At 36.8% G+C, this 25,750-nt stretch overlaps 1 protein-coding gene across 5 annotated transcripts in view; it reads left to right on the top strand.

The window, feature by feature from the left end:
- Nucleotides 1-749: 749 nt before the first annotated feature.
- LOC105194927 (dopamine D2-like receptor) overlaps nucleotides 750-25,750 on the top strand; it is a 255,190-nt gene continuing 230,189 nt past the window's right edge. For 4 of the 5 annotated variants that reach the window (XM_026136384.2, XM_026136383.2, XM_026136382.2 and 1 more), the window contains exons 1-2: nucleotides 941-2,363; nucleotides 16,886-17,978. In XM_026136384.2, coding sequence (XP_025992169.2) covers nucleotides 17,259-17,978 — 720 coding nt within the window. In that variant the 5' untranslated portion in view covers nucleotides 941-2,363; nucleotides 16,886-17,258. Of the gene's footprint in view, nucleotides 2,364-16,885; nucleotides 17,979-25,750 lie in introns of all 5 variants that reach the window. The other variant, XM_039447829.1, reaches the window with a different exon arrangement.

Raw genomic sequence — 25,750 nt, 5'->3', positions numbered from 1 at the left:
TCTAATTACAAAGTCACAAATTATAATATTAATAGATAAGATTCAATCCCAACGTTTAATATTAGTATTTAATCAAATTTGAATCTAATATTAGTATTTAATCTTAGTAGTTAAACTAATCAGACTTTTCCCCGCATATCCAAGATTGACATTTACGCGATATTGTTTGAAATTTGCTAAGTTGATCCTCCAGGGAAGAAAAGCCAGTTGGGAAACACACTCGAACTTGTTGGAGCGACCGACATTTGTCCCATAACGCGCGAGTCCCTCCGCGCTAGTAGTAACAGATAGCACGAGACAGACGCGCCTCTGGTAATCAAAGTCCCGTGTTGTCATATCTGCTAGCAGGACCTGCCACAACGAATTTGGAGAGACTTGAAAGCCTCGAAATGAGCAAGAAAGAATTGCGAAAGAAACGATACGGAAAGAGCAAGAGAGAGAGAGAGAGAGAGAGAGAGAGAATTCAAGAGAAAGAAAGAAACAGATGGAGAGGATGGGAACGGCCAGCGCAACATAGAGGAGGAGTAGAAGGTGGCTAGTGGAGGAGGGTTGAGAATTAGGGGTTGGTCGCAGGCAGCGTGCGCGCGAGAGAGTTTTGCCAGAGAGGGAGAGGGTGGAGTTCCCCTCTCGCGTATTCGCTCTCTCTCTCTCTCTCCCTTTCTCGTTTTCTCACGCCCTCTCTCGCTCACTTCCAACCCCTCTCGAGCGCGCGCGAGCATTCGGGATTCGAGGCGGTGTGGAAACTCGAGCAGACAGCCAGTCGCTCGCCGTACGCTTCACGACGTGGCTCGAGAGTGCTGCCTGGCCGATCGAGATAAACGACGACGACGACGACGATGATGTGATGCCAATCCTCATCAATCGATCCTGGTCCATGTCGTGACTTGCCATCGTCCTGAAACGTCGACAGACGATCTCTCGCGTGTCCCATTATCCGATCGTCGATCGTCGCTCGCCGGAATCCACAGGTATCTCCGCAGTTGTGGAGGGTCGATAGTGTTCGTGCAACGAACGACCGGATCGGACAGCCATCATCGGGAATCGATCGAGATCGCTCGAAAGATATTGCGTTTTCGAAATATTCTGACGGTTCGTGAGGATCTCATCGTGTGACGTTGCATGTTGCACCGGTCACGAGATTGTGAGGAGAGCGAGACAAGAGCACGAAGGCTGTACGGCGAAATTCGGCCGGAAAGTCGACAGGCTTCGAGATCGAGTACACACGAGAAAGAGAGAGAGAGAGGGGGGGAGAGAGAGAGAGCTAAACGGTGATCGATCGGGGGATAATCGCTCATTTTCGTCGCCCAGTGACAATCCTTATGGACCAGCGCGCGAGATGTGCACGCGTTTCGTCAGCGCGGCTCGCTTTTAGCTGTTGCAGAGCCAAATTTTGGCCAGAAAATTCAACGTCGATCGACGGGGCAGCGACGCGGCGAAATTAGCCGGAAGTGCCGGCGGATCGGATTAACGTAGTTGCTGTTGTGTTGTTACTAATAGTGGATTCCGTTACGCCTGTTAATGGCTGCTGATCCAACTGGGGACTCGAACAGTGATAGTGAATCAATTGCAAAAAAAAGCAAAGGTTAAATTGAAGGGATAAGCCGCAGAGTTTGGGGAAAGTTGGTTCGGGGTCGGCGCGGACAACTGATGAGAGAAGTTCAGAGAAGAGTGGAAGTTTGCGAGGAAGATTGAGGAACGATCGCGAGGAAGCATAAGTGCCATTTCCACGGAGAATTTAATAAGCTCTCCAAACGCCCACCCCGTAGATCGGATACGACGTCGTAGGGGTTTCCGATCCGCTGTCGCAAAATATTTCAGGCGATCCCTCGGCACTGAATGGCGCGGCTTAAAACGGCTTCCCATGTGTATCGCCGTAATCGTGCGGCGCGGGTAATCGAAACGACAGTAGACTGAAAAGCTCGAAAGCTTTTTCCCTCGTGGTCGCATCTCTCTCTTTCTCTTTTTTCCCTCCATTTTCCTCGCTTCTCTCTCTCTCTCTCTCTTTATCTCCCCTCCCCCTCTCTATCTCTCTCATCGGTTCAATTTTAACCATGGCAAACACGCGACACTAGGAGCGCTTCGCCATGTACGCGTGACATCATGTCGACTTCTGTGCGTGACACATCGTCCACCCGTGGCCACGTCGAAAGTGACGGTGCACCCCTCGGCGCGTCGAGGAGTGTCAACGGTACGAGACTCCGACCTGCCGGTCCACGGCCAACGCGGATGCAGGATCACATAGACCGCGTCCCCGCGACGTCGCGACTCCATGGATCGATCACGCGGAAGACTCGTCGTGATCTGGAAATGTCCCGTCGCGGATAATCGTCGATCGTCGAGCGACGTTGCTGCCGGGATGGACGGTAAGTCGCGGATCATTAGCGGACGCGCTGTCGCGTGCTGGCACGCCAATTTCGTTGGCCCAAGGTCCTCCACGTCGGCGGTCGCGCCGCGCCGGTGTCAAGGGTGTAGTCACGTGTGCGATTTGAATTGCTAAGCAGACCTCGATCACTGATAATTAAAATACGATGTGAGAAAGACGGGGATATATTGTCGGCGAAGGAAACGCTTGAGACAGGCGTGAAGTTGGTGCACCGTCTGTCCCGTCTCGCAAGTCGTGTGGCGCTCAAAAATGTATCGAAAACAATTGTTGTCTAAAAATGTTACTAATAAAGAATAGATAAAAAAATTACATTGACAGAAAATAGACAAAACGTATTTCGCTGATTGTTTCACAAGTATCTCAAGTATATCTTGATGCAATCTTAACAAAATGACTTATTGAAAACATAATAATTTTAGCATGTATTTGGATGAGACCATTATTGGTTTTGATAGCGTAAAATTAAATTAACAAAACGTTTCTAATAACTGTTAATAAGATTTTACATTTCGTTTGTGCGTTAACATTGTTAATTTTGCTGTTAATAATGTCGAACGTGACTGTACAATTAGACAGCAATTGCGTTTCAATGCTTACATTTTAATTGCTTATTTATATCTGGAACCTTACAATATCATAGTTTTTAATATTTCTGTAACAATTTTTTAAATCTTTTTCGACAACCTTATCAAATTTTCCATTATGTTCTTTTAATTCATCAAAAGCCATCTTTAGTTTATAAGCATACTTTCATCAGCTTTTTACTTGTATACAAAAATTAAATAAATGGTGAATCAAATTAAATTTTTGCAAGGACATACAACAAGTTTTGTTCCCATTATTCATGTATTTATATGTAGCCAAGTATTTTAAAAAGAAATGTAAAGTGATATATCAGTTATTCGCTGCATTTATTATAGGATGCCATGTATAAAATTCTAGCTGAAACTTTTATTTTATTATATAGAAGCTACGCAATCAGTCGACTTGAAATTTTAATATAAAATTATTTCACTTGAAGGATGTAAATATCACGTCTCAAAATATTACCAAAAATATAAAAATTTTCTAGATTGTTCTATTACATTTGAGTAATTAATTATATCTGTAAAATTTCGACATAATTCTCTTATTGGTTAAAAAATTATTCAATTTTTTGTTAAAAATTTTAATTCTTATGTAAAATTGTATTTTTTATTTGCAAATTTGATGAGGAAGTAGCATTAGATAAAAATTTTTATACATATTAATAAAACTTTAATAAATATTCGTGTAAAAATTCATTTAAATCCCCACTTACTCGTTTACAAATTATGTATTTATGCAGCAAAGGTCATTTTCGCTGCACAAGTTATTATAAACCAAATTTTTCATTAATTTATATTTTACAACTAATTTCAAACCAAAATTTAAATATTCACGATCAATATTTTTTGTCGTTAATAATTAAAAAAAAAAGATAAACTTAAGAAATCTGCAATTTTTTAACGTTGATAACTTTTAAATGATAAAACATCTTTAAATAATATGCTATATAATTTAAAAAAAAAACCATCTTAATTGTTCGATCATTTTTTTTAAATATACAATCGACTCCTAAATAAATCAATTGCATTTTTAATATAGAAAAAATAAATAGAATATTAAAAAATTTGTACTATGTACGAGAACAGTAATTTTCTTTCTTAACGTGTCACACATTTTTATAACTTTGTTTTTAGAAAGAGTTTGTCGCATTTTATGTGCATTTCATAATTTCTGCATACTGCGCGATAAAAACTTCTTAAATTGAACCGAATCTGATTATAAAGATCGAAGACGTCCCAGACAGTTACGCAATAACGCTGAACGTACACGGTCACGTTCGGCTTATTTATCCCGTCGCGATGAGAAATTTTTGCTTCATGCGTCCATAACAATGAGCGGGCAATTTCATGATAGTGAAGATGGAGCGTGATAAAGAGATGCTCCGGGCTAGCTTCGTGTCGCGCTCGAATTAAGGGCTATAAATGAGAAGACCGCGCAAGGCAAAGGGTGTAACACACGCAGAGATGGAAAAGGGATTCTTTTACAGCCCTTTTACCTCGCCTCCTGTTCCGGCATCGAGCTTTTCCTTCGCTCCCTCTCTTCCCTCGCTTTTCACCCCCTCCGCGCCATCCCTTGATGTATTAAAGGGGCACGTGAAATATTCCGGAGGCATTTTCATTACCGTCCTCTCTGGGAATGCACGCGGGTTGATAAGCCTTTTTGCGCGAGGGCGTAGGGCAAAGTGGATTGCGAAGAGAGAAATCGAATGTATTCGGTTGCCAGTGTGTCTCTTCCTTTTTCATCTTTTTTGACTTCGGCAGGGGTATTGCATTATTTCTATTAAATTCACGCACAACACACGTGCGCGGCTTTTTTTTAGCGTCATAATTAGAAAAACGTCATTTTTCGCGGGGTTGGCATTTGCTGCAGAATGCTCATCGAATGCAAAATTAATCCCGACAGTTGTTAATGGTTGGTTTCCATCCAGGCTATTCCATTTAAATTGGCTTTCATGCGAAGTGAGTAAATAACGAAGCGCGACGAATATAAATTATATATAAATAATTTAGATTGGATTTTGTAAGGTAATTACATAATATTTATGACGACATAAATACGGTTTATTACGATAAGTGGATAAATAGAATCATACTTATATATATTCACATTTCATCTCTCATAATTCATTTTCCCCCTATAATCTCTTGGAAGTAAAGAAACCATACGTAACGTGAAATTAACTGTTGCAACAGTAATGCATAACGTATTCCATAATTTGTTTACGTAAATTAATATTACATATAATGTTGTAATATCTTGTTACACTATGAATCACGTGCCTCAATCAACTCAAGCAATCGCATTAAACATATTCACCTAAATTTTGCAAAGTAAATATATAAAGTAAATATCTTTACGTAATACTGCATAAAGATTTGTATTCTCGCGACGTGTGTGTGGAACAGTCGCGCATCTGTCTTGAAATCGCATCCGATGATTCAGATTTGCCCCAAGGTTGCTGTGCTTCGCCGTATCACGAGATACGGGCATTTTAAAGTGCCGCCGATGTTTCGAAATTACATGGTAGCATAAGCTGTGGGAGTAGCAATCGTTGAATTTTGTGCAAATGGGCTCTCAGCAGGCCACTCTGCTTTTTCAGGCGCAATTGAATCCGCCGGCACTCACGGCAGTCCTCCAGTCCAGTAGTTGACAAGGTAATTCCAGTAATTCCCTGAATGCACGGTATTTTACAAATTCCTTGTAACCCGAGTACTTGCGATCCGCGTATTTAGCATATTGAGCCATTTCCATAAAAAGCCATTGAACGATCCCCAACTAGAATACCATTCTAAACGGTATTAGAAAAATGAGGTGGCGGTCACTTTTATACTAATGTTTTCATCAGTGGAATAGAAAACTGTATTGCTGTTTTTATAATACGTAGAAACATACTATAAAAATTTCTACAAACTTTTTTAACAAGAGTTAAATAAATGCAAATAAAATTAATGAACGATAGATAATTTTAGCTTCACTTGCGTTTCAGAGATTTTATAAATAAACTTCATGATATTGGACATGCTCTTTAGTGGTACGATGTATCAAACAATTTATATTTACTGCACTGGTTTTCAAACACACTTTGAGAATATATTCTTGAATACCCATAAAAAGTCATGCTGCTTTAAAAAAAGAAAATCGTACATTACTTCGTGGCGACATTAATCCGTGTTAAATGTCTCCGGGAAATTTATTGATGGGTGGGTCCATACCGCGCTGACAAAATTGCACAAAAATTCGACGGGACGAGGGATGCTCATAATCGACAATGGAATTTATGATTCGTAATTTCTCTCGAGAGAGAGACGAAAATAATCGCGTGAAACGATTATAGCCACATTATTAATCAAATAACCGTTATAATCGACTAAACGGAACTGTACAGAAATTGTACAGTTCACTTCATTAACTCCCGTTTGTGCTTTTACGGAGTTTAGAAGCAGAAACTTATTACGGAGCAGAAGAAAAATTGAAGAGCGATATGTCGAATACGTATGCAATGCCGTCTCATCTTTAGATAATCGATCGGGTGCGATCATGCGGTAAAAGAGGCAGGAATCTTTTTCCGTTAATTTAAGGGGACACGTTTCTGTGTCATTACCTGTTGCGTTCACCATTATTAGGTGTGCCAGCGTCACTTCGACGAAGAAAAATGACGATTCTGTCGACCGGAGATAGGCATTTCTTATTCATCTTCATATCGTTACGCATGTCTTATTCATATTCGTGCTCATGATTACAAATTCTTGAAAGAGAAGATAAATATTCAAAAACGTATACGTTATTCACTTTTTTAATTTATAGTAATATTAATAAATTAATAAATATAATTAATTGTATTATATACATAACATATATACACAAAATTTTTTATTATTAATTTATTAACATTATTTTGTTATTAGATTTACATAATACATGTTGTAATTTAGTAATTATATTTTAATTACTGTTTAACTTTAAATATACATATCTAGATAAGTAAACTTGTTAAATTGGCTATTTTTTGAAATAATATCTACAAATTTATATCGTAAAAATAAACAATTAACAATATAGCCTCAATAAAATAATATGCGATATTAATTATACTATCATAGAGTAAAGCGACATAGTATTACAACATGTTTTTTGATAAGAGAATCATATATTCAATTAGCAATAAAACTGTACGTTCAAGAGATATAATATCTCAATAAATTTTAAAAAGAAATTTTGTCGTTATTCTTCCTAATAGTTCCCGGGGAAATAATTTATATTGGATTACGCGATCAATCCAATGTAGAGTCGCAAGATACGCTTTCATTCGAATGATAATTCACGATTAATGTACGTGACACAGTTTAAAATTACTGGTGTATGTCGAATTTTACTTTTTAGTTCGCTTCATATAATTATGCGCGTATAACACTCGTCGATATGTGTCACCCACGAATATTTGCCCCGCGGCAGTTAGTAATTATCACATATTATTTCACGGACTAAACTGTTAATTATTCAGTCGAAGAGAAACCTTTCGACGCGTATAAAGTTAACACAACGGTCTCTTTTATGACCGCGTATTAATATTGAAATTTCGATCGTGCCGATTTATTTATACACGCATGCATATAGCGGTATGCATTTCGATTCAATTTCAGATTTTATCACATTAATTTTCGTATCCGACTGTCACGTGCCTAATTTATTTGTACAAATTTCATTTCTCTGTTCATAAGCGCCGTCGAGCTCATAATTATATTCGCATCTCATACATTCGGAAATGAAGTGCCTTCAACTGAACGTATCGTAAATACAAAAGTGTTTCGGATGATTATTAAGTTGCTGGAGAAATTTGTCATTTTTTAAATTAAAACTAAATATAAGAAAGAAGAAGGAGAAAAAGAGAGAAAGAAAGAGACCCGCTTTAGATACATATTGCAGTACTCAGGATAATTCCTCAGGATCATTTCTCACCCAAATGGTGCACCAAACGTCTAACAGAACAGCGGGCAGGAAGGACTCCGCATTAGCGAAGTTTCGTGCTAATTGTACGTAATTAATTATATCATTATTTTGGCAATTAATCTAAGTCGGGCTCTACCACGGTGGTAGAGAATCATATTTTTCCTCGCACGAGGTATGATATTCTTCGTCGCAACTGCTGCACAAGAGCGATCAATCTAAGAAGATATGATTTCATTTCTTTTTTTTTCTTCTTTTTTTGGAAGACAGAAAACGACGTTACATACAAAGAAGGAGAAAGATGTTGCCTTCCCGGCAAGATGAAAATTGCTGAGAATATATTGCGGAAATATTTTCTGGCTTTGCCGTGAAAGAGATCGTTGCAGCAACGATTTAATATTTGAAAACAATTTTGGGACCTTTTGTACATACGTGTGCATCGAACGTTTCAGAGAGCACGACGGTGCATCTGAAAAATCTGAAATTAATGACGATGTACCGGAACTTCATGAACAACGCATGAAATAACTGTTTATTTTATCTCCGCAGAAATCGAATCACAGATGACGCAGTTACGTGAAAGACGAGCCCCGTTTGTCTATCTTTGATTATCTTTTCTATATAGAAGACTAACAACGGTTGATGCAAAAAAATGTGGAATACAAACAAATTATGATACGATATTACAGTTCTGTTAAATGCGTTTTTAAATGCATTGCTTCGTCATCAAGTTGGGAATTGCAATTCGTTTTAAATATCAAATCAAATCGTAAACGATCGTCACGTACACCATACATTGACACAGGTCAATTAGCGCCAATTCACAATTAGCGCAATATTTTTATTCCTCAAACTCATGCTACACTTACCACGTGCAAGTAAAAGCGTCATTCATTCATTTATTTATTTATACAGCAGTCGCGTTTTATTACCATTGCACGCAATTCTATTAAACTTCAGTATGACGTTATATGAGCCAGCAAGTGTAACATTTATGAGAAAGGAGAATAAATTGGAATATATCGGAAATCTATGCGACACACGATGCAAATTTGATAAATTTAACTTCTCGTACATGAAAATAAAAACTGTATTACAATACACGGAAAGAAACGATTTGACTAAAGTATCTAAAAATTTGGAGGCGGCTATAAAAACAAAAGTATTTATTGGATCGTCAAAAAAATCATGTAGAACGCCCAAGAAAGAGCTGGTTGCTAGAATGTCAAAACTTTTTGCAGCATTGTTCAAGATGCTTGAGCATCTGGTAATTACCTTGATAATCCGATAAACTTATTTTCAATTAGTTTCAGTACATAGCTATATTTTTAAATAGAAGAAAAAGGATTACAAGATAGTGATCTTGCCAATTTTTCATCTACCAAAATTGAAAAAAGAAAGTTAAATAAATTAAATTTTTTTGAATGTAGATTTTTTTTTTTAAAGAAAGTATCAAACTTGTTATATTGTTATTACGTGCAGATAAAATAACTGTTACCGTGTTTATTTTTTTTATTTAATAAAAATATTGCAGTGTAAAAAATAAAAAAAATATTACGTTGTTGTACACCTTTTTAGTCATATTATACTGCGATTTTATAAAAAAAACCTAAAGCATTTACTACAATGTCATTCTTTAAAAATAAACAAATATAAAACAATTACATAAATGCAACTAAAACACACATTTCTTATTACATTATCCACTTTCGCGGACAGATTAAAATAAAATTATAAAGGGATTATTTATTACTATGTGAAGTCTCTAATGAGTTGAGCACTAGCTCGTTGTTAACTCAGAAAAGTCAGCAATTCGTTATCTTGCTTTTTTCCTACTTCAGCAAAACTTTCTTTTCTTTCCCATAGACGTTAGAGATATATTACTAAATTGTTATCCGTTTCTAGGGTACTCAATCTTATTTCGAGAGTATTTTATTGAGTATTTTATTTAGAGTATTACGCAATATTACCTTTTTATCTTTATGACTTGAGTTATAGAATGAGAGTAACATGTGTATCGATTATCGATGTTGGTAGCACGCGTTTGCGTTCTATCCACTTATAGCTCACGTAACGTTTGTCATCAGCACGCGAATAGCTACGTTCTTGAGCGTAATTCTCAGAGAGGAACGGAGCGGGCAAAGTTATACTGAAGGCTTGTTTGCGTGCTCGCGAAAGTTAGCTCGTCGACAACGCAATCCTTTGAGACTAATCTACGCGAGAGTGGACGAACTCGCATTACTCACGCCTGCGAGATTTCCTGCGTGCACGTGCCTTTTTATATTCCGCATGTTCCTCGTGATAGTACTCATTTGAGAACTGGATCATTTTTTTTTTCTCTAGTATACGCGCGCGTTAACCGTGTGCAGTTGTAGCCTCTTTATTCGCGTCGCGTTTCTCCACCCAATTTTTCTCGGTTGAACGGATCTAGTGCTAAAGGGTGTAAAAATTATGCTTCGCAATTTTTGATAGCGGAAATTTTTGTAGCGAGAATCTTTTGTAGCAAATAATATGTATACCGCAAATATATACCACAGAATTCTTGAGAAAGCGGAATATCAAGAAAATCATTCGTACGCCGACAGCGTACGCGATACCGTAACATTTCCGAATTCTATTTCCGAAACTATTTCCGCAAGTATTAAAGAAAATTGTATCAAAACGTGATAATGGTTCTAAAAGGATGCAATTTTTAAAATACATTGATATGATTTATAACTGTTGGCCGGGCGAATGGGATAAAAACAAAATGGCCCACTTTCGAATGATTTACGACCAACCTTGAGGGGAAAATATAGAAAATCTATTGCCGTCAAAAAGTCAGGATCTATTGATCTCGGTAAAACTATTGATTGTGAAAAGCATTCACAAGATTGTTCTGAACGTAAAATAAAGCCGTCAAAAATTAACAAAGTATTTGAATTAGTAAAACTGTAAAGCCGATATCATTTCACAATGTTCGCCGTTTCTCTCAACTCGCGATATAAATTTATTTCCACCTGCCTTCGATTTTAACACGAGAAATTGTTGCGTTCTTTGAGTTCCAACGCTGACACTTGTGATAAATCGCAATCGTTATCTGTGCATAAACGGAGCAATTGGAAATTGCGGAATAAATTCTAACGAATTCTAATGAATACTTTCTCTAATGAAGCACGTCTTTAAATCCTTAAATCCGCATCACTTCTTTTCTTGCATGTAAATGCCTTCCCGCTCTGAAATATTGCGAGATATTTGAATGCGTAATATTCGTCTTTCCTTAACGCGCGCACTACGTCAGGTTTGGAGGAAATGAAATGTCAAATTTCGGTATTTTCTCTTTTCTGCGCATAAGCGCAGAATAATGCATGAAGTTTTACAGGAGGAGATGCGGGCGGCAACAACGACGGCCAAATGCCGAGAACAAAATTTCAACACTGTGTTCTTCACTAGGGATTAATATCGCTTTGCATATTTACATATTCAAGTAACGCCACGTTTCTTGTCAGAGGACGCAGTGGAAAGAGAATATTCTTACTCCAGTTATTACTCGGACTGGTGTTAATGGTTAATCGTAATCGCGCATACACGTCAGTCGCGTCGTTATAATCTCTATGATTCGTAAACAGAAACCGGTATTACTGTAGAACAATCTAGAATATCTAAAAAAATTAGCGCCGCCGCCGTCTGCAAATTGTACAAGTCTTTAAATCATCCTTCGCAATCCTTAAAAATAGTAGAGATTCCGTGAGAGAATACGCACGGTATTCTTACGAATAATTTTCCTACGTTCTCAGAATCATATTCCATGTATAATACAATGGAAAAGAATGATATCTAAAACACTTTGTTAAAAATATTGCAGATGCTCTTAAAAGATATTTCATCGCTAATCCTTTAAGACCCTTCGCAGCCTCAAGATTATGAATATCCCGGAAAATACTAAACTTTCAATCATTTTCAGCTTACATTACAAATGATCAAAAGTTATCAATAAATATTGACTATCTCTAAAGTATAAAATGTATGGTTTGAAATTAAAATCACCGAATCGCGTAAAAATTTAAAGCGTGCAATTGAGGTTCGAAAAATAAAAATAAAAAATATATAAAGACAAGGTAGATTTGTGCAAAGATAACGTACTGCCCTTAAATTAATCCTGCATAGTAATGTTCGTGATCAACAAAGGGCGACGTGATACTGCTATACTATATAAAACACTTGCGCTGCGGCATTCCCCTTACTTTTCCTCAAATTCACGGTAGAGCGGAGTCAGGAATGGCATTCGCGAACATTTCCAGAATGTCGATATCGAGGAGACAGTCTAAAATGTCGGCGGCCTCGGTACGACGTTTAGGATCTGACGTTCGCAGTGTGGGTATACATTCCTGCTGATAAAATTCAGTCACCCTTCTTCAGTTCCTACACTTCCGCCATATACTCGCCGCCGTAGAATGGGAGGAAGGTCGCGATATGCGAGGTAAAAAGAAGGAAAGAACAGTGAAGGAGAGCATGCTGATGGTAGAAGGAAAAAGGGATGAGAAAGAATACGGGGTGAATTACAGGATGCGTGCTGTTTCCTCTTCTGGGTCGTTTACGCCCCGCATTTTTTCCTCAATGGTTTTCACGAGCTCGAAGGTACTGCATTATACGTCTCTTACCTCTGCAGCTTTCCCTTTTACATATATTGATCTTGGCAATTCTTAACGTCAACTATATATTGGAGTATCCAAAATTCAACAGGCTGCAATTATTAATACATGTACGTTGTTAAATTTGCACGTGTTGTGAAAGAATTTCGGAAAAAATATATTGCGGTTTGGAACAATAATTCCGTAATAGCGAATGTTAAAATAAATATTTATTTTATCGTTTAAAATATTTTTTTCTGTTTCTAGTTTTTATAATCTTTAATTGATTAATGGAGGATAAAAATTAAGAGTATATCTTTATTTGTATATAAAAAATTCATTAAAAAACGCAGTAGATTTCACGTGACTACGTAGATTTTAATCATAAGATATTTAAGCCAAACAAGGTCCAGCACTAAATAAGATCCACTTGTATCGTCAGTACAATATCGTTATGATAATTATTATTTATTTATTGTATATAAGACTGACATCAGAGAATAATGATTTTTAACGATGCTACATTTGAAAAGCTAAAATTGCTCCAAATTGCCTCACGGGTAGAAATTTTTAAAGAATGAAAGATTAATTAAAGACCAAATTAAAGATAATTATGACGTTTAAAAGTAGAACAAACGCTAGGAAATTTCGTTTTCGTGATTAATAATTATTTTTAAACTGATTTAGACAATGCTGGTTTCTTTATCATTTTTAATTTATTTTCTGTTCGAGCTTTATTATATTCAGAAGTCTATAAGGTTTATTGTCTAAGTTTAAAACAATTATTTCTGTTTATTTACAAATATTCCATGTAGAGGATATATTTTATTTTTTGTGAATTATTGAAACAAAAAGTATTTTACTCTCTCTCTCTCTCTCTCTCTCTCTCTCTCTCTCTCTCTCTCTCTCAATTTATTTCGATATTTCCATACAGTTTTCAATAAATACAATAAATTAAGTGGGTCTTATTCAACAACCTTGTTATAAAAGATATTTGATATTTTCCTTTAAATATCTTTCTACGGTTTCACATAAATATGTGTGCGATAGATATTTTCCTAATAAATTTTACTTTTAATTGCTTTTTATTCTCACGTCACTTTAATGAAATGTACTTAAAGTTGTCACAAATATAAACTTGATATACATGTAGCTTCTTACAAAAAACATTTTTAGCAACATTGCTGCTGTTGGTTGTTTATTTATTAAACCGAGTTTATTTATTTAAACTCCATTTCTGAGTTGTTTAACTACGCTTGAAATAAAAAAAAAAAAAAAATCCGTTTCTGGTTACGTTTTATTACAGCATATATTCTCATTTTTAGAAATAAGGAATTTATTCTGTCGAGTCTCTATTTTTCTCAATACACGACAGAAACACAATATTATTTATAGTCAAATTATTCATAACGCAATTCGAGACACCGAGCAATATTTCCGAGTAATATTCTTTGGTATGGAAATAAGCGCGTGCAAACTTATCTTTATACACGACAATTTTTTAATAATGCAATCGGCGTATACGATGTGTTTCTTTATACTTACGATAATGGTCCGACTACAGCGTTCTCGCGTAACTCACTTGAGCCGTGAATAACGTGACATTTCTTCGCGATTGTCGTGTACCCCCTGCTGTCGATACGCAACACGTTCTCGCGCTAAACAAATGTATTAGTCGCGCGCATTCGTGCGGGGGAAAAATAAAAAGGTCTCTCGCGCGGCGCGCATTTGCAATCCAAAACAGTACAAGCCGACCGTGTGTCGGCTCGCATATTCGCGGACTCGCTGAGCTTAATGCATTAAACGGACGACTCGCCGCGGTCGCCTGCAGTAGCCGCCACAATGGAATTCAATTTTCGCAAGCGTGGGCACGAATGGCCGTCGATAAAGAATGGATAGATATGTCGTCTGACGAATGAAGGAAAGAGACCGACACAGGCTTTTAACAGGAGCCTCTCCGCAGCTCCAGAGCCGCTTTTGTCCCCCGTTTTCCCCTCTAGCCACCACCATGCTTGCATAGACCGTCCCCTTTTCTCTCGTCCCTCAGCTTACACGAACACCGCCAACTCCATGGCCGGGAGAATTCAGATAGCGGATACCGGATGCTATTATGCGCTACATATATATCCCGCGAACTTTACAGCCAGTAGACTGCGATACTCTGAGGAATTTACAGTCTGAAAGATATTGCCTGGCGATATATACCGACGGCACTTCGCCCTTCTAGGGCTCTATGTAGAGCAGGGAATCGGCGGAGATGGAAGGTCTCGTGGGATAAGGAGATGATTTCTGTCCTTAAGAGGGTCTACATCGGTGGCTGTGTTGAAGTTTTCCGAGGCCTATACCTATTCTCTCATCCTCTCTTTTTTCTTCCTTCGTCTCACTATTTCTCACGCCCTTGTCGAGCGTACCGTGCCGCGAGGAGAGAGAAACACTATAATGCCCGTTCATCTGTCAATCCGAGTTTCTCCCTGTGTATATCTTCGATCTTTCGCCTACCGGGAACGAAATAGCGCGGGGCGCCCCATTTCGAGCGATCCGTAGGCGGACACAGTGGAGGTTGGAAACAACCGTGAGCTTTTGTTTAATTCCGAGATTGCGCCACGAGACACTCGTCTCGAATGTTGGCGTGCGCAGATGGGACCTCGCGCGAGAGTTTTTCCTTCCACGTTTCATTAGGAAGGAGACACTCGATAGTCCGGACGGTTTCCTTGCGTAAATTTATCGTCTCGCTTGGAAAGTTTGATCGGGATTAAAATCACCGCCGGTGCGATCACGAGCGGAGTAATGGAGCGCGTTTGTTCTACTTGGAGAGAGTGTTTGAGGACATGGCAATGGATACGATCGCGCGGCAATCTCGAGCACGTTATTCCGAAGGAAGTGCGATAAAAACGCTAAGATTTTATAATATTTTATACGGTAAATTAAAGGTTTTTTGCGTTAATTTTTAAAACGTCGTTAGATAATAAAATCTCATTGTCTGTCTATATTCAGACAAGACTTTTTTCTAAAAATTAATTTAATTTACAGTTTGGAAGTGAAGAAAGGTCACCGATATGTCACATTGCTTTTGGAATATATTTCTTAAATGTTAAAAATAAAATTGTTGAAACATAAACTAAAAAATGTCTTCTATTAAATGGTACATAATTTTTTATGCTATGATTTAGAATTTTGAATGATTTAGAATAATTGAACTTTTTCTTAAAGTAAACAACAATGAACTTAAAAACAGACATAGTAGGCAGTAATGCTACATTTTCCTTTTTATTTCCTTTCACATGAATCGTCTGTACAAAATATTTAAAAATTAATGTATTAAAGGCTTTCACTTCAATTTAGAAATCTTTCATTTTAATGTAAAAACATTTTTATCGATTTATACAAATACCTTGTGCTATTTCGCAAAATGCAACATATAGCAAGATAATGTGTAAAAAATTAGATTATATTACTCAACAGATAGATCTCGTAATGTTATGCCTTATATTCTATGAGACTTTTATCATTATATAGTAGTTTAAACAATAGTGAAGTATACTGACAGTTGGGGTTTTTTGTAAATAAGATTTTTTTATATTTTTGCGATAAGGCTAATATAACCACCTCTCTTGCTCTTCGAATCATTATCCAGGTCGTCATATTTTTATAAACACTTTAAGTAAAAATATTTCATAACTTTGAGTCTAGAATCGATTAAATATAATAATAACACATTAATAAGTATGGAAAATTAAATAACACATTAATTTTAATATTAATGAATGTTATAGTTAAGTTTTCAACTTATAATATTAATAATTAACAAAGTTATTGCGTATAAAAATATAAATAAAGAGAAGACCCGTAACCACCACTTCTTTTCTATTTTAACTTTATCAATAAAATACAATATTTAATTTCCGAGAAATAAGGAGGTATCGCTTTGGAAGACCTACGTAGTATTGGCAACTTTCTTCTAATATATCGACTGTTAAAATGACGCAATATTATCAATATAAGTTAAAAGAAAAATTTAATCGGAACTATTATTAAATTCGTTACATACGCGCGCGCGCGCGCCTCGGTATCATACCAGTTAAGCGATGAATAATCGACTACTACATTTGCAACTAGAATTTAGATCACCATGTTTTACCCTTCGTAAAAATGCAAACTGAAAAGTTAGAAACGCATAGTTTAAATTTGTATGTGCATATAGTTTGAACGCGGTATCGGTTTTAGGTTACATTTTGCAGGTAGAAAATTTCTTGTTCGACCATTTTTCCGGACAGAATTTGAAAATAAACTTTTGTCCAGTTGCATGTTTTCCTGTAAATGCGAATGCTGATAGTGACTACGAACCTTCCTTCCATTACAGAAATCCTGGAGGAAGGATTCAACTGATACGCGTCTAAGCCGGGGATCCTGGAAAACTGTGCGACCGGCCAAAAGGCCGACTAGAAACAGTACCTCTTCTTGCTCGCAAAGAGGATCAAGAAGCCTTATCGTACTTGCTACCTAGACAAAGAAAAAGAACCAGACAAGAGAAAAGAGACGCGACGGGGTGGAAAGAAGAGAGGAAAGGGGAATAGAAGAAGGCAGACAACCTAAAACATAGCTGGAAAGATAAGTGACCTGAAGATGTTGGGCGTAGGCAGAAAGATGGAATCCCGGGCGAGACGTTCGAAAATCTCGTGATTGGTATCAGCGCCTGGCCGAAGGGATAAGGTCGATCGCGGAGATCGACCGTGATGGAGACGAGAACGAATAACTCGTTCGTCAGGTCCATCCTTCGGAATGTCTCGCTGACCCGTGAGCATCGGCACTTGGACGAACCACCCGGAGGACAGGTGGCCACAAACGCCATCGATGTTGTCACCACGACCGTGCAGGAGGAGAAGATGGCGGACTTTCTGGGCGATGCCCTCGCGAGGAACGACAGCGACGTCGATGGCGGCGAGTCTGGATGGTTCAACGACTCGTCGACGGCCGCCGTCTCGACCCTGTCCGTCTCGTCGTCCTTCGACGAATTCACGTCGTTGTACTCCACCCCGAGCGTCGACAACTACACCGGCAGCGTGTCCGATCTCTTCGCCTTCGACGACCTGAGCGACTACATCAACCGACTGAACTACAGCGTCCTCGTGAACCTGACGGCCTACTACGACGGCGGCGCGGGTCTGAATCTCAGCAGCGTCAATTGCACGTCGTCGATAGTCGCCGGGGGTGCCGTTAGACCGGGCGAGTGCGCTGGAACCGCCGGCGTCGACGAGAAGTCTAACGCGAACAGCTGGTGGGCCCTGATACTTGTGATCGTGCCGTGTTTGACGCTCTTCGGTAATGTGCTCGTCATCCTAGCGGTGGTGAAAGAACGAACGCTGCAGACTGTCACTAACTACTTCATCGTCAGTTTGGCGGTCGCCGATCTTCTCGTGGCGGTGCTCGTTATGCCGTTCGCGGTCTACGTGCTGGTAAGTTGTAAATCTTTGCGAATGTAACGCTCTTTACTTTATCATATTTCAGCAATTTACGTTTAAATAGCTAAGAAACAAGCATTTAATAATGAATGTTATTACACGAAAAGAGCTTATATCTAATCATCATTCTAATCAAACATTACTGCTCTTCCAAATATCACGAAACATCTATTGTTAGTTTCCCCGATGTTCTCCCAAAAGAGTAATTCATTCTAGATTAACGATGTACCAAGAAAAAAGTTAATTATAATCATTAAATTTGTTCTTATCTCATTGAAACAGTTGCACAACCAGGAAATGTTACTTTTGCTGATTATCGCGTTCTAATTATACGAACGCGAAGCTTATAGCTGCGGAGATGAATAACGCACATATATAATCCATTTATCATTCATCTAACACGAGTAAAAATTTTAGAGCGATACTCCTGCCATAATTAGTCATGTAGGAACAAAACTTAAAAGTAAACTTAAAAGTATGTTCGAACAAAACTTAAAAGATTTGTCATTCAGCGGTTTTGCTTCGCAAACACGGTTAATGGAATTAATATTTTCTAATTATAGGTCGTTGTATAATTTGTAAATAAGCTGAAAACTTCGGAGGGCGGAGTCTCGCATCGATCGCGAGTTTAGCTGCTAATTAGACGCTATACATTACATAGCGTTTGCATGCACTCAATTACCTCCCTCACCTTCAAAGTACACGAGAAAAGGAAATTGAGTAGCGTTCACTTTTAAACACTTTGATCTCGCTAACACAGAGAGGTGTCGTCTATTAAAAACCAGGGACTATTTTCTTTTTTATTTAATCAGAAGAAACGACAAGACGAATTCGCCAGAAAAATTAAGATTTCAAATTTTCACCCGGTAGCTACAATCGCGATTTATTTATATCCGAGGAAGGTGGATATTTTTTTATCGTGTTTCCGAAATGCCTTAAAATTCGTGAATAAGCAATTTTTCTTGGAATAAACATAAAATGAACAAAATGGTTTCGTCAGAGCATTCTTGATTTAAGTTTCGTTCATAATCCAAATATAAACAAAATTAGTTCATTAAAGCTATTTAGCTAATTCTAATCATTGCGGCAAATCAAGTTCCTAATATGTTGGTTTATACAACCATTTTTGAATTCATCGATTGTAAGAATTGAAAATATCGACGTTGCACATAATGCATTTCACTCGAGCGCTAAAAATTTATTTTTTCAATCCCCGTATTCACATAAATATTATTGACATCCATAAAAAAAATACTATCTATAATTGTTGTATCAATGTATCAAATAACAGATAAACAAAACCTAAATGGCAATTATTGATTTATAAAGTGCATTTAAAATATTTTTGTTATAGGATTGTACTTCAACTACAACAAATAACTCTAGTGTCACAATATTGGCTTAAGAATAAATTAATAATAAAGTTTTAACGAATAGTTTTAGAAAATAAACTAAATATAAAAGCATAGAGGAGTTTTCTCTGCAGTTGCGCAAGATGAAGAAACGTATATAAATTTAAAAATATTCCAAGGGCTATTAATTGTGAGACGGAACAAAACTGCAAGTCATGTTAGAAACCGAGGTATTGCCAATTATGATGTCGCATGACGATAAATCGTATAACGCGATAAATAGGAAAGGGTTATTTATAATAATCTCGAGGCGTTGTGTAAGAGAGTTATAACGCCGCAAATCGCCCGCATTGAATTTACCCAATGGACTTTCGTGCATTTGGCTTAATCACCAATTAAATACACGCCGCGGCGACGGGCCGTTGGAATAGCTGCAATTATGAAGATTATGTCGAGGCTAAATGCTATTTAGCCACGTCTATCAAACTTCCAGTAGTCGGAAACAATTTTTTCGTCTACTCTATCATAATGTGTAGAAAATGCGTTTATATTCTTTCGCAAAGTCTTTTGCTATTCTTCTGACGTTGCAGCGAACAAATAAAGCAAAGCGAAGAAAGTTAATTAACACATTTGAAAAAAAGAAGGCGTAATGCAAATAAAAACGGCCATAAAGATGGAAATATGAAATCGAAGTAGGAAAACAAATAGGAGGAAGTTAAATACAAAACATTAAATTGAACGAGGTAAAAATAAAAAAAAAGCTCGGCGATTACAAAATCAGTTCGAAAGGTTAAAGGTCTGGTGCGAGCTAAACGCAAACACAGGCGCAATGTAATTAAATGTGTAAATGTTTAAAACAAACGATGAAGGATCAATACACGTATAATATAAAAATATACCCACTGTTTAAATCTTTATATTAATAAATCAAAGGCTATAAAATTAAATATAGTATTAATTAAAGTCTACAATCCAACGGTTTTTTGCCTGATAAAATTAAATTTCCACGCAAAGGTCAAGTTATAATTAAATCTCTCAGAAATCCAACGTAATTGATATATTTGTATAAAAATAATATTAGAGACTAAGAAAAAAAGCTAATATATTTGCTTTCTAAGATAACAGGACGGTGTTTTCTTGTGTTTGCAACATTGTATTAGAATTCTACTTTCTAAGACAGAACGCACGGTTTAGAATTGCGCTGGACCTTTGTTGCAAACGTCGTTAGCATGCCATTTGCTTACCCAGGCACGTTTCACGTAGATTACATCGCACGTCTACACGTGATCTTATTTTAAAGTCGTCAACGGTAGAAGACGCATTTCGTTCCTGATGCACGTCTTTACAAACGCGAAACCGAAACGGGAAAAAGGAGCAGGAGACGCCGGGTTGCGGAAAACACGAACAAACAGCAATTTTCTAGAAATGGAAAATCCTGTAGCGCGGTCTCATAAACGGGTCGCCTGACTCGCTCCGCGATCTCGATTTCGACAGTATACGCCGACCGGATTGAAAGAGATAAAAAGTGCGATCGTTCAATTAAAGACTACGTCCGGAATATTGCATGCAAACGCCCGTCAATGCAGTTTTTGTACGCGCCCGGACGCATCCCGCGTTTCCTGCGGCACGCAACTTCATCATCGTGGCGATTGTGCGTGCACGCGTGTATTTCGCGTGGAATTTTCTACGAAGACAGATTGCTAAAAAAAAAAAAAAAAATCCGAGGTGAAATTTGTTTTCTCTATTGCGTCGCGGAACACACAATGGCGTATTCCCAGATTGCCTCAGTAATCAGAGTCAGAAAACGACTTTCAAGGGCTTTATTAAAATCTTTTTAATAATTCTTTTCATTTAAATTTGCTAAAAATTTAAGACAGAGATCGTAGCGTGACCTTAGAATTTGTTACGAATGATTCAGTTGGACGTTGTTCTTTCCACTTTTTTTAGATGCTGTATCATCACTATCAAATCCATCGTCAAATTAATTTGAGATATTATTTGTAGCTTCAATCTACGATTGCATTTGAGTCCCTCATATCGTCACGTAGTTTATAAAACTGAAAAATATGTTTAATAATAGATATAAATATATTTTATTGATTAACTAAGATACGTTTCGAGCGAAAACATGGCACTTCTTATTCACGCAACGGTCCACCCAATTTATTATTACCAATTACTGTACATTCGATAAGGTATTAAGCAATTTCTATGATAGAGTTCCTCTCAACAAGCACCTCGTGTATTGCACGAGAGTTAAATAACGTCTTCGACCGAATAATTTGCTGGTTTCGAGATTGAGTTAGTACGAACTGTAACTACAATTTTCGTATTAACATGGGACGTCCATGTAATAACTGGATACCGTATCTTGAGGAAGTTCGCGACCGTAATCGATAAATTTCTAATGGTCGGCGGGGACCCTGTGTCTGTGCTGACTCTCCATTAATTCTGCAATGAACAGCAAAGACGAGTGCCTCCGTTTTAATTGCACCTTAAATAATCCCACCTCCCAGCTCTCGTGTCCCTGATAAACCCTCGCCGAATGGTGGCAGTAGCGCTGCCCAAGATTACATCGATATGATAAAATCAAGGTGCATCTTCACCTAAGTGCAAACACGGCGAAACGTGCCGGGATCGTCCTTCGGCCGCTTAAATGGTCGTTCTGGAGTCTCGCATTAAACGATTTACTAGCGCGTCATACGTGTATGAGAACGTCGCTGTTGGGTCCGGGGCACTTTACGCTCTTCGCAGTGTGCTCGGTGCGCCAGCGTTATCCTCCCTTTAACGGCGAGTGAAAAATGGTTGCTTTCAGCGCGTTTTCACCTCGAATTCCTTCAGCTATGCTTACGCGATATTCCGCGAGGCCTCGGCAGCTAAGTCGTATAAGTTGCGATTCCCCGTGCTCAAACAATCTTATAACACTAGTCGGTAGAAGGAAAGAAACTGCGCTAAAAGAAATTTTGGCTCACTTAAAAAAAAGATCGATTCTAAAAGATTTATCGTAAATATTTAAAGTTTTGATGATACGTTACATTGTAGAAAAATATGAAAAATTGTGAATTATTTTCAGATATTAAACAATTTAGCGTTATTTTATTCTTTAAGTGAAATAATTTTAATTAATCTTTACTCAATATTTATTATTTAATATTATCATACATAATTATATAAATATTCAATAAATAATTTCAATTTATAAATAAATACACTTTCTGACAGTGTTGAGATATCGTTTATGTATAATTTTACAATTTTATAAATATATGTTATATTATACCTGTATATTTTACATATTTTGTAATTTTACATTTTGTGTATCGTGTGTTGGAACGTTTTTGAAAACACGTTTCGTTGAGTCAGATACAAAATTTACTTTCCACAATTGCATATTATCGTTACATTTCTGCTGGTCTATTAATTTCAGAAGCTGACTAAGAAACTCTCGCGTGTCATATGCAAAGCGCGTCATATTCTTGTTAAGCCCGCAGCCTTAATAACTCCTCCCGCGTTATCTTTCTTGCTGAGCGGCGTCACTTTTTTACGGCTTTCGTCGGGTAATATGTCGCAAGTCTCCGTTCTCTAACATAACGTGAAAAACGGGCGACGCTCGCGCGGAACGCGTTTATGCTCCGAATTCCGCGAGATATCCACGTTCTTCGCGAGCAACCCACGTTTCCAGTTTCCAGCTGATGACACCGGGACTCCACGTTCCCGCCATTGTTGCAGAACAAACAGAATCGCAGGCACCCCCAACGACACGAGGTTACCTCGTATTTATTTTTATTTCGCGATCGCGGACACCTGACTCAATATTTTATAGTTTCGACGCTGTTTTTACGGGGGTTTCGCGGTTAACTCTGCGCTAACGAGTGCGACGTGCAAATTGCGCGGTTCCGTCGACGACTCAAAGAAGTTAGCACGCGAGAGTAGGGCTTCGCAGTATCCTCCATAAAATAATAAATATCTCTCGTCGCGGAAAAGGTGTACGTGCATCGCGTATGCAACACGCTTGACGACGCATTTACGTACTTTTTCGAAAACTCTCTATACTTTTTATAAAGAATTCGTTTCTGCACAATTACAGACTTTGGTAAATTTCTTGAGAATTTTTCGCATTAACACTGAAGATGCACAATCGACAAACAATTAAAATTTATTTCCGTCCAATTAAAAGAAAGTTTATTTCTACTTTTTTAAACAATTTATCTGTCTTTTACAACTAGATTGTTGCTGATGGTATTATTAGAAGTCTTTGCTGAGACAAATACTTCTCCATCTGCCACTAAAAGACGTTAATAATTTTTATAATATCGTTTATAACAGCAGAGAGAAAAGAATATCTGCGCCCAATCATAAAGTAATATGCACATCAATATACGCGATATGTATTTCCGTGTATAAATATCGGTCACGAATAACGGTAGCTATGACGTCATTGTAATTTTGCGCATAGGCATGTTTTATGTATTCGTTATTGTAAACGTCATGAGCGGCAAAAATCAGATTTTTTTTGTGACGAGCGAGTAACTTCATATCGCCACAAGGATTTATATGGCTTGGTATTCATTCATTTTCACCCATTTGCTTTCAGTCATTTAAGCGCACAAAATTTAAAGCTCCGCATATTTCAACAGGAATTTTTCAGTTTTCAAACGGGATATGAGTTAAAGTGCGCTCGACTCTGCTTTGATAGGACGAATCTTTCACTGGCATTGATAGAATTGTTCCCTATTGTTATTGAAGTCATATAATACACATGATAGAAATGAACGCAAAGACGAAATCAATTTATTCTTTACCAGAAGATAAAATTAAAATTTGTAAGTACAAGTGTTACAAGATTTTTCAAATATTTTCATTTATCATATACTTACAATCTTCTATAAGATAAATTATTATATATTATAAAAGATTTATGTGTTTAAATGTAATAAATTTATTGTGACTATTGTTGTTACACGAAAAATATTGTATTAATTACTTTTTCTCAACATTTGCATAATAAATAAATAAACTCTCTTTCTTCTATTTGTTTCTCAGTTGTTGAATAAATAAATCTCAATTCTACGAAAATATTATGCACGAATATATTTAGCATTACTATAATTATTAAAATTATCATATAAAAATTATAACTTTATTATACAATTATTTTATATATTTTTAACAGTAATATTATACTTAAATTGAACTGATTACTGTGTTAATAATTCAAATGATAAAACTGAAAAAACGTAAAGTTATTATTAATATTTTTATACAATGTAAATGTAGTAAAGCAATATTTTTTTAGAAGTTGTAACTGCAAGCTTGTGGAACAGTTATCTCAAGGGCTTAAAAACTTAAAAATAGTTTTCATCATAATGAAATTCAGTCTAAAAAGATTAAGACAGTCACTTCGGTGAATCTGTAAGAGGGGATTAACTTTCGTGGATTAACTTTAAGAACAGTTTTTACTCTATTTAAAAACACCTCATTCCTCAAAACTAAAGTTGTCGTTTTAAAGATGACATATTAGTGATTCCAAACAATATAGCTAAAAATTTAATTTTTAACTAAATATCAAATTAAAGAAAATGTCATTAAAATGAAGTTCAAACTGTATTAAACATAAAAAAATGTTGTTATTTATTTATTTGTGTTATTTGTTTCTAAAACTTGATCAGCAAAATTATTTTCTTGTCAAATAATAAACATTGATATTTAAATATTATGAACATCGACAAATTTGTTAAGTAGAGTCGCAAAATTATTGCAGCTATGAGAATTTTAGAAACACGCTGTATATTCGGGGAGAAATTCGTTTAGTCATGGCCATTAATTTTCAGGCACTTGAGCATGCAAATTTAGCCCGTCATGTATTTCCGTATAGTGTTTCGATCGCATTCGAATGCAGGGAGAAGTAAAGAACGTGCCTTTATTGCGGTACGAATCTGATTCGTTTTAGTATAATCTGGTTACCGCACGTTACGAGAAAGAGGTGAAAAATACGCGCGGTACAAAAGATGGTAAGAGTAATAAACCATGCATCTAACATGTTGCATTTCCATTGCGCAAAGGTCCATTAAGACTTTTTTAATGCGTCAGTTAAAGGAAAGGCTGAATCAAGATGTAATTTGCAAGTTCGGTTATTTATGTAACATCAGCGGGAACACGATATACAACTTCATCGTACATTTCATAATTCGAAATAAAACTTGTCTTTGCATTACACAGGATAATTCACGCGGTAAATTCAAACTGTTTACTTTTTTTATATAATAAAAGCGAATAAAATATATCAAACGATACTTCCCGTATTAATATCATTAATAGTTTTCATAAAAGTGCATTATATTATTTATAATTTATATTTATAATTTTCCTGCATATTTATTATTCTTAAAAGTAACAGTGAGTAAAAAATATAAA

This window comes from Solenopsis invicta, chromosome 4 (assembly GCF_016802725.1).
Source record: "Solenopsis invicta isolate M01_SB chromosome 4, UNIL_Sinv_3.0, whole genome shotgun sequence".
NCBI lineage: Eukaryota > Metazoa > Arthropoda > Insecta > Hymenoptera > Formicidae > Solenopsis > Solenopsis invicta.
Note: the sequence above shows the minus strand (reverse complement) of the source record. Positions and strands in the feature narration are given on the sequence as shown.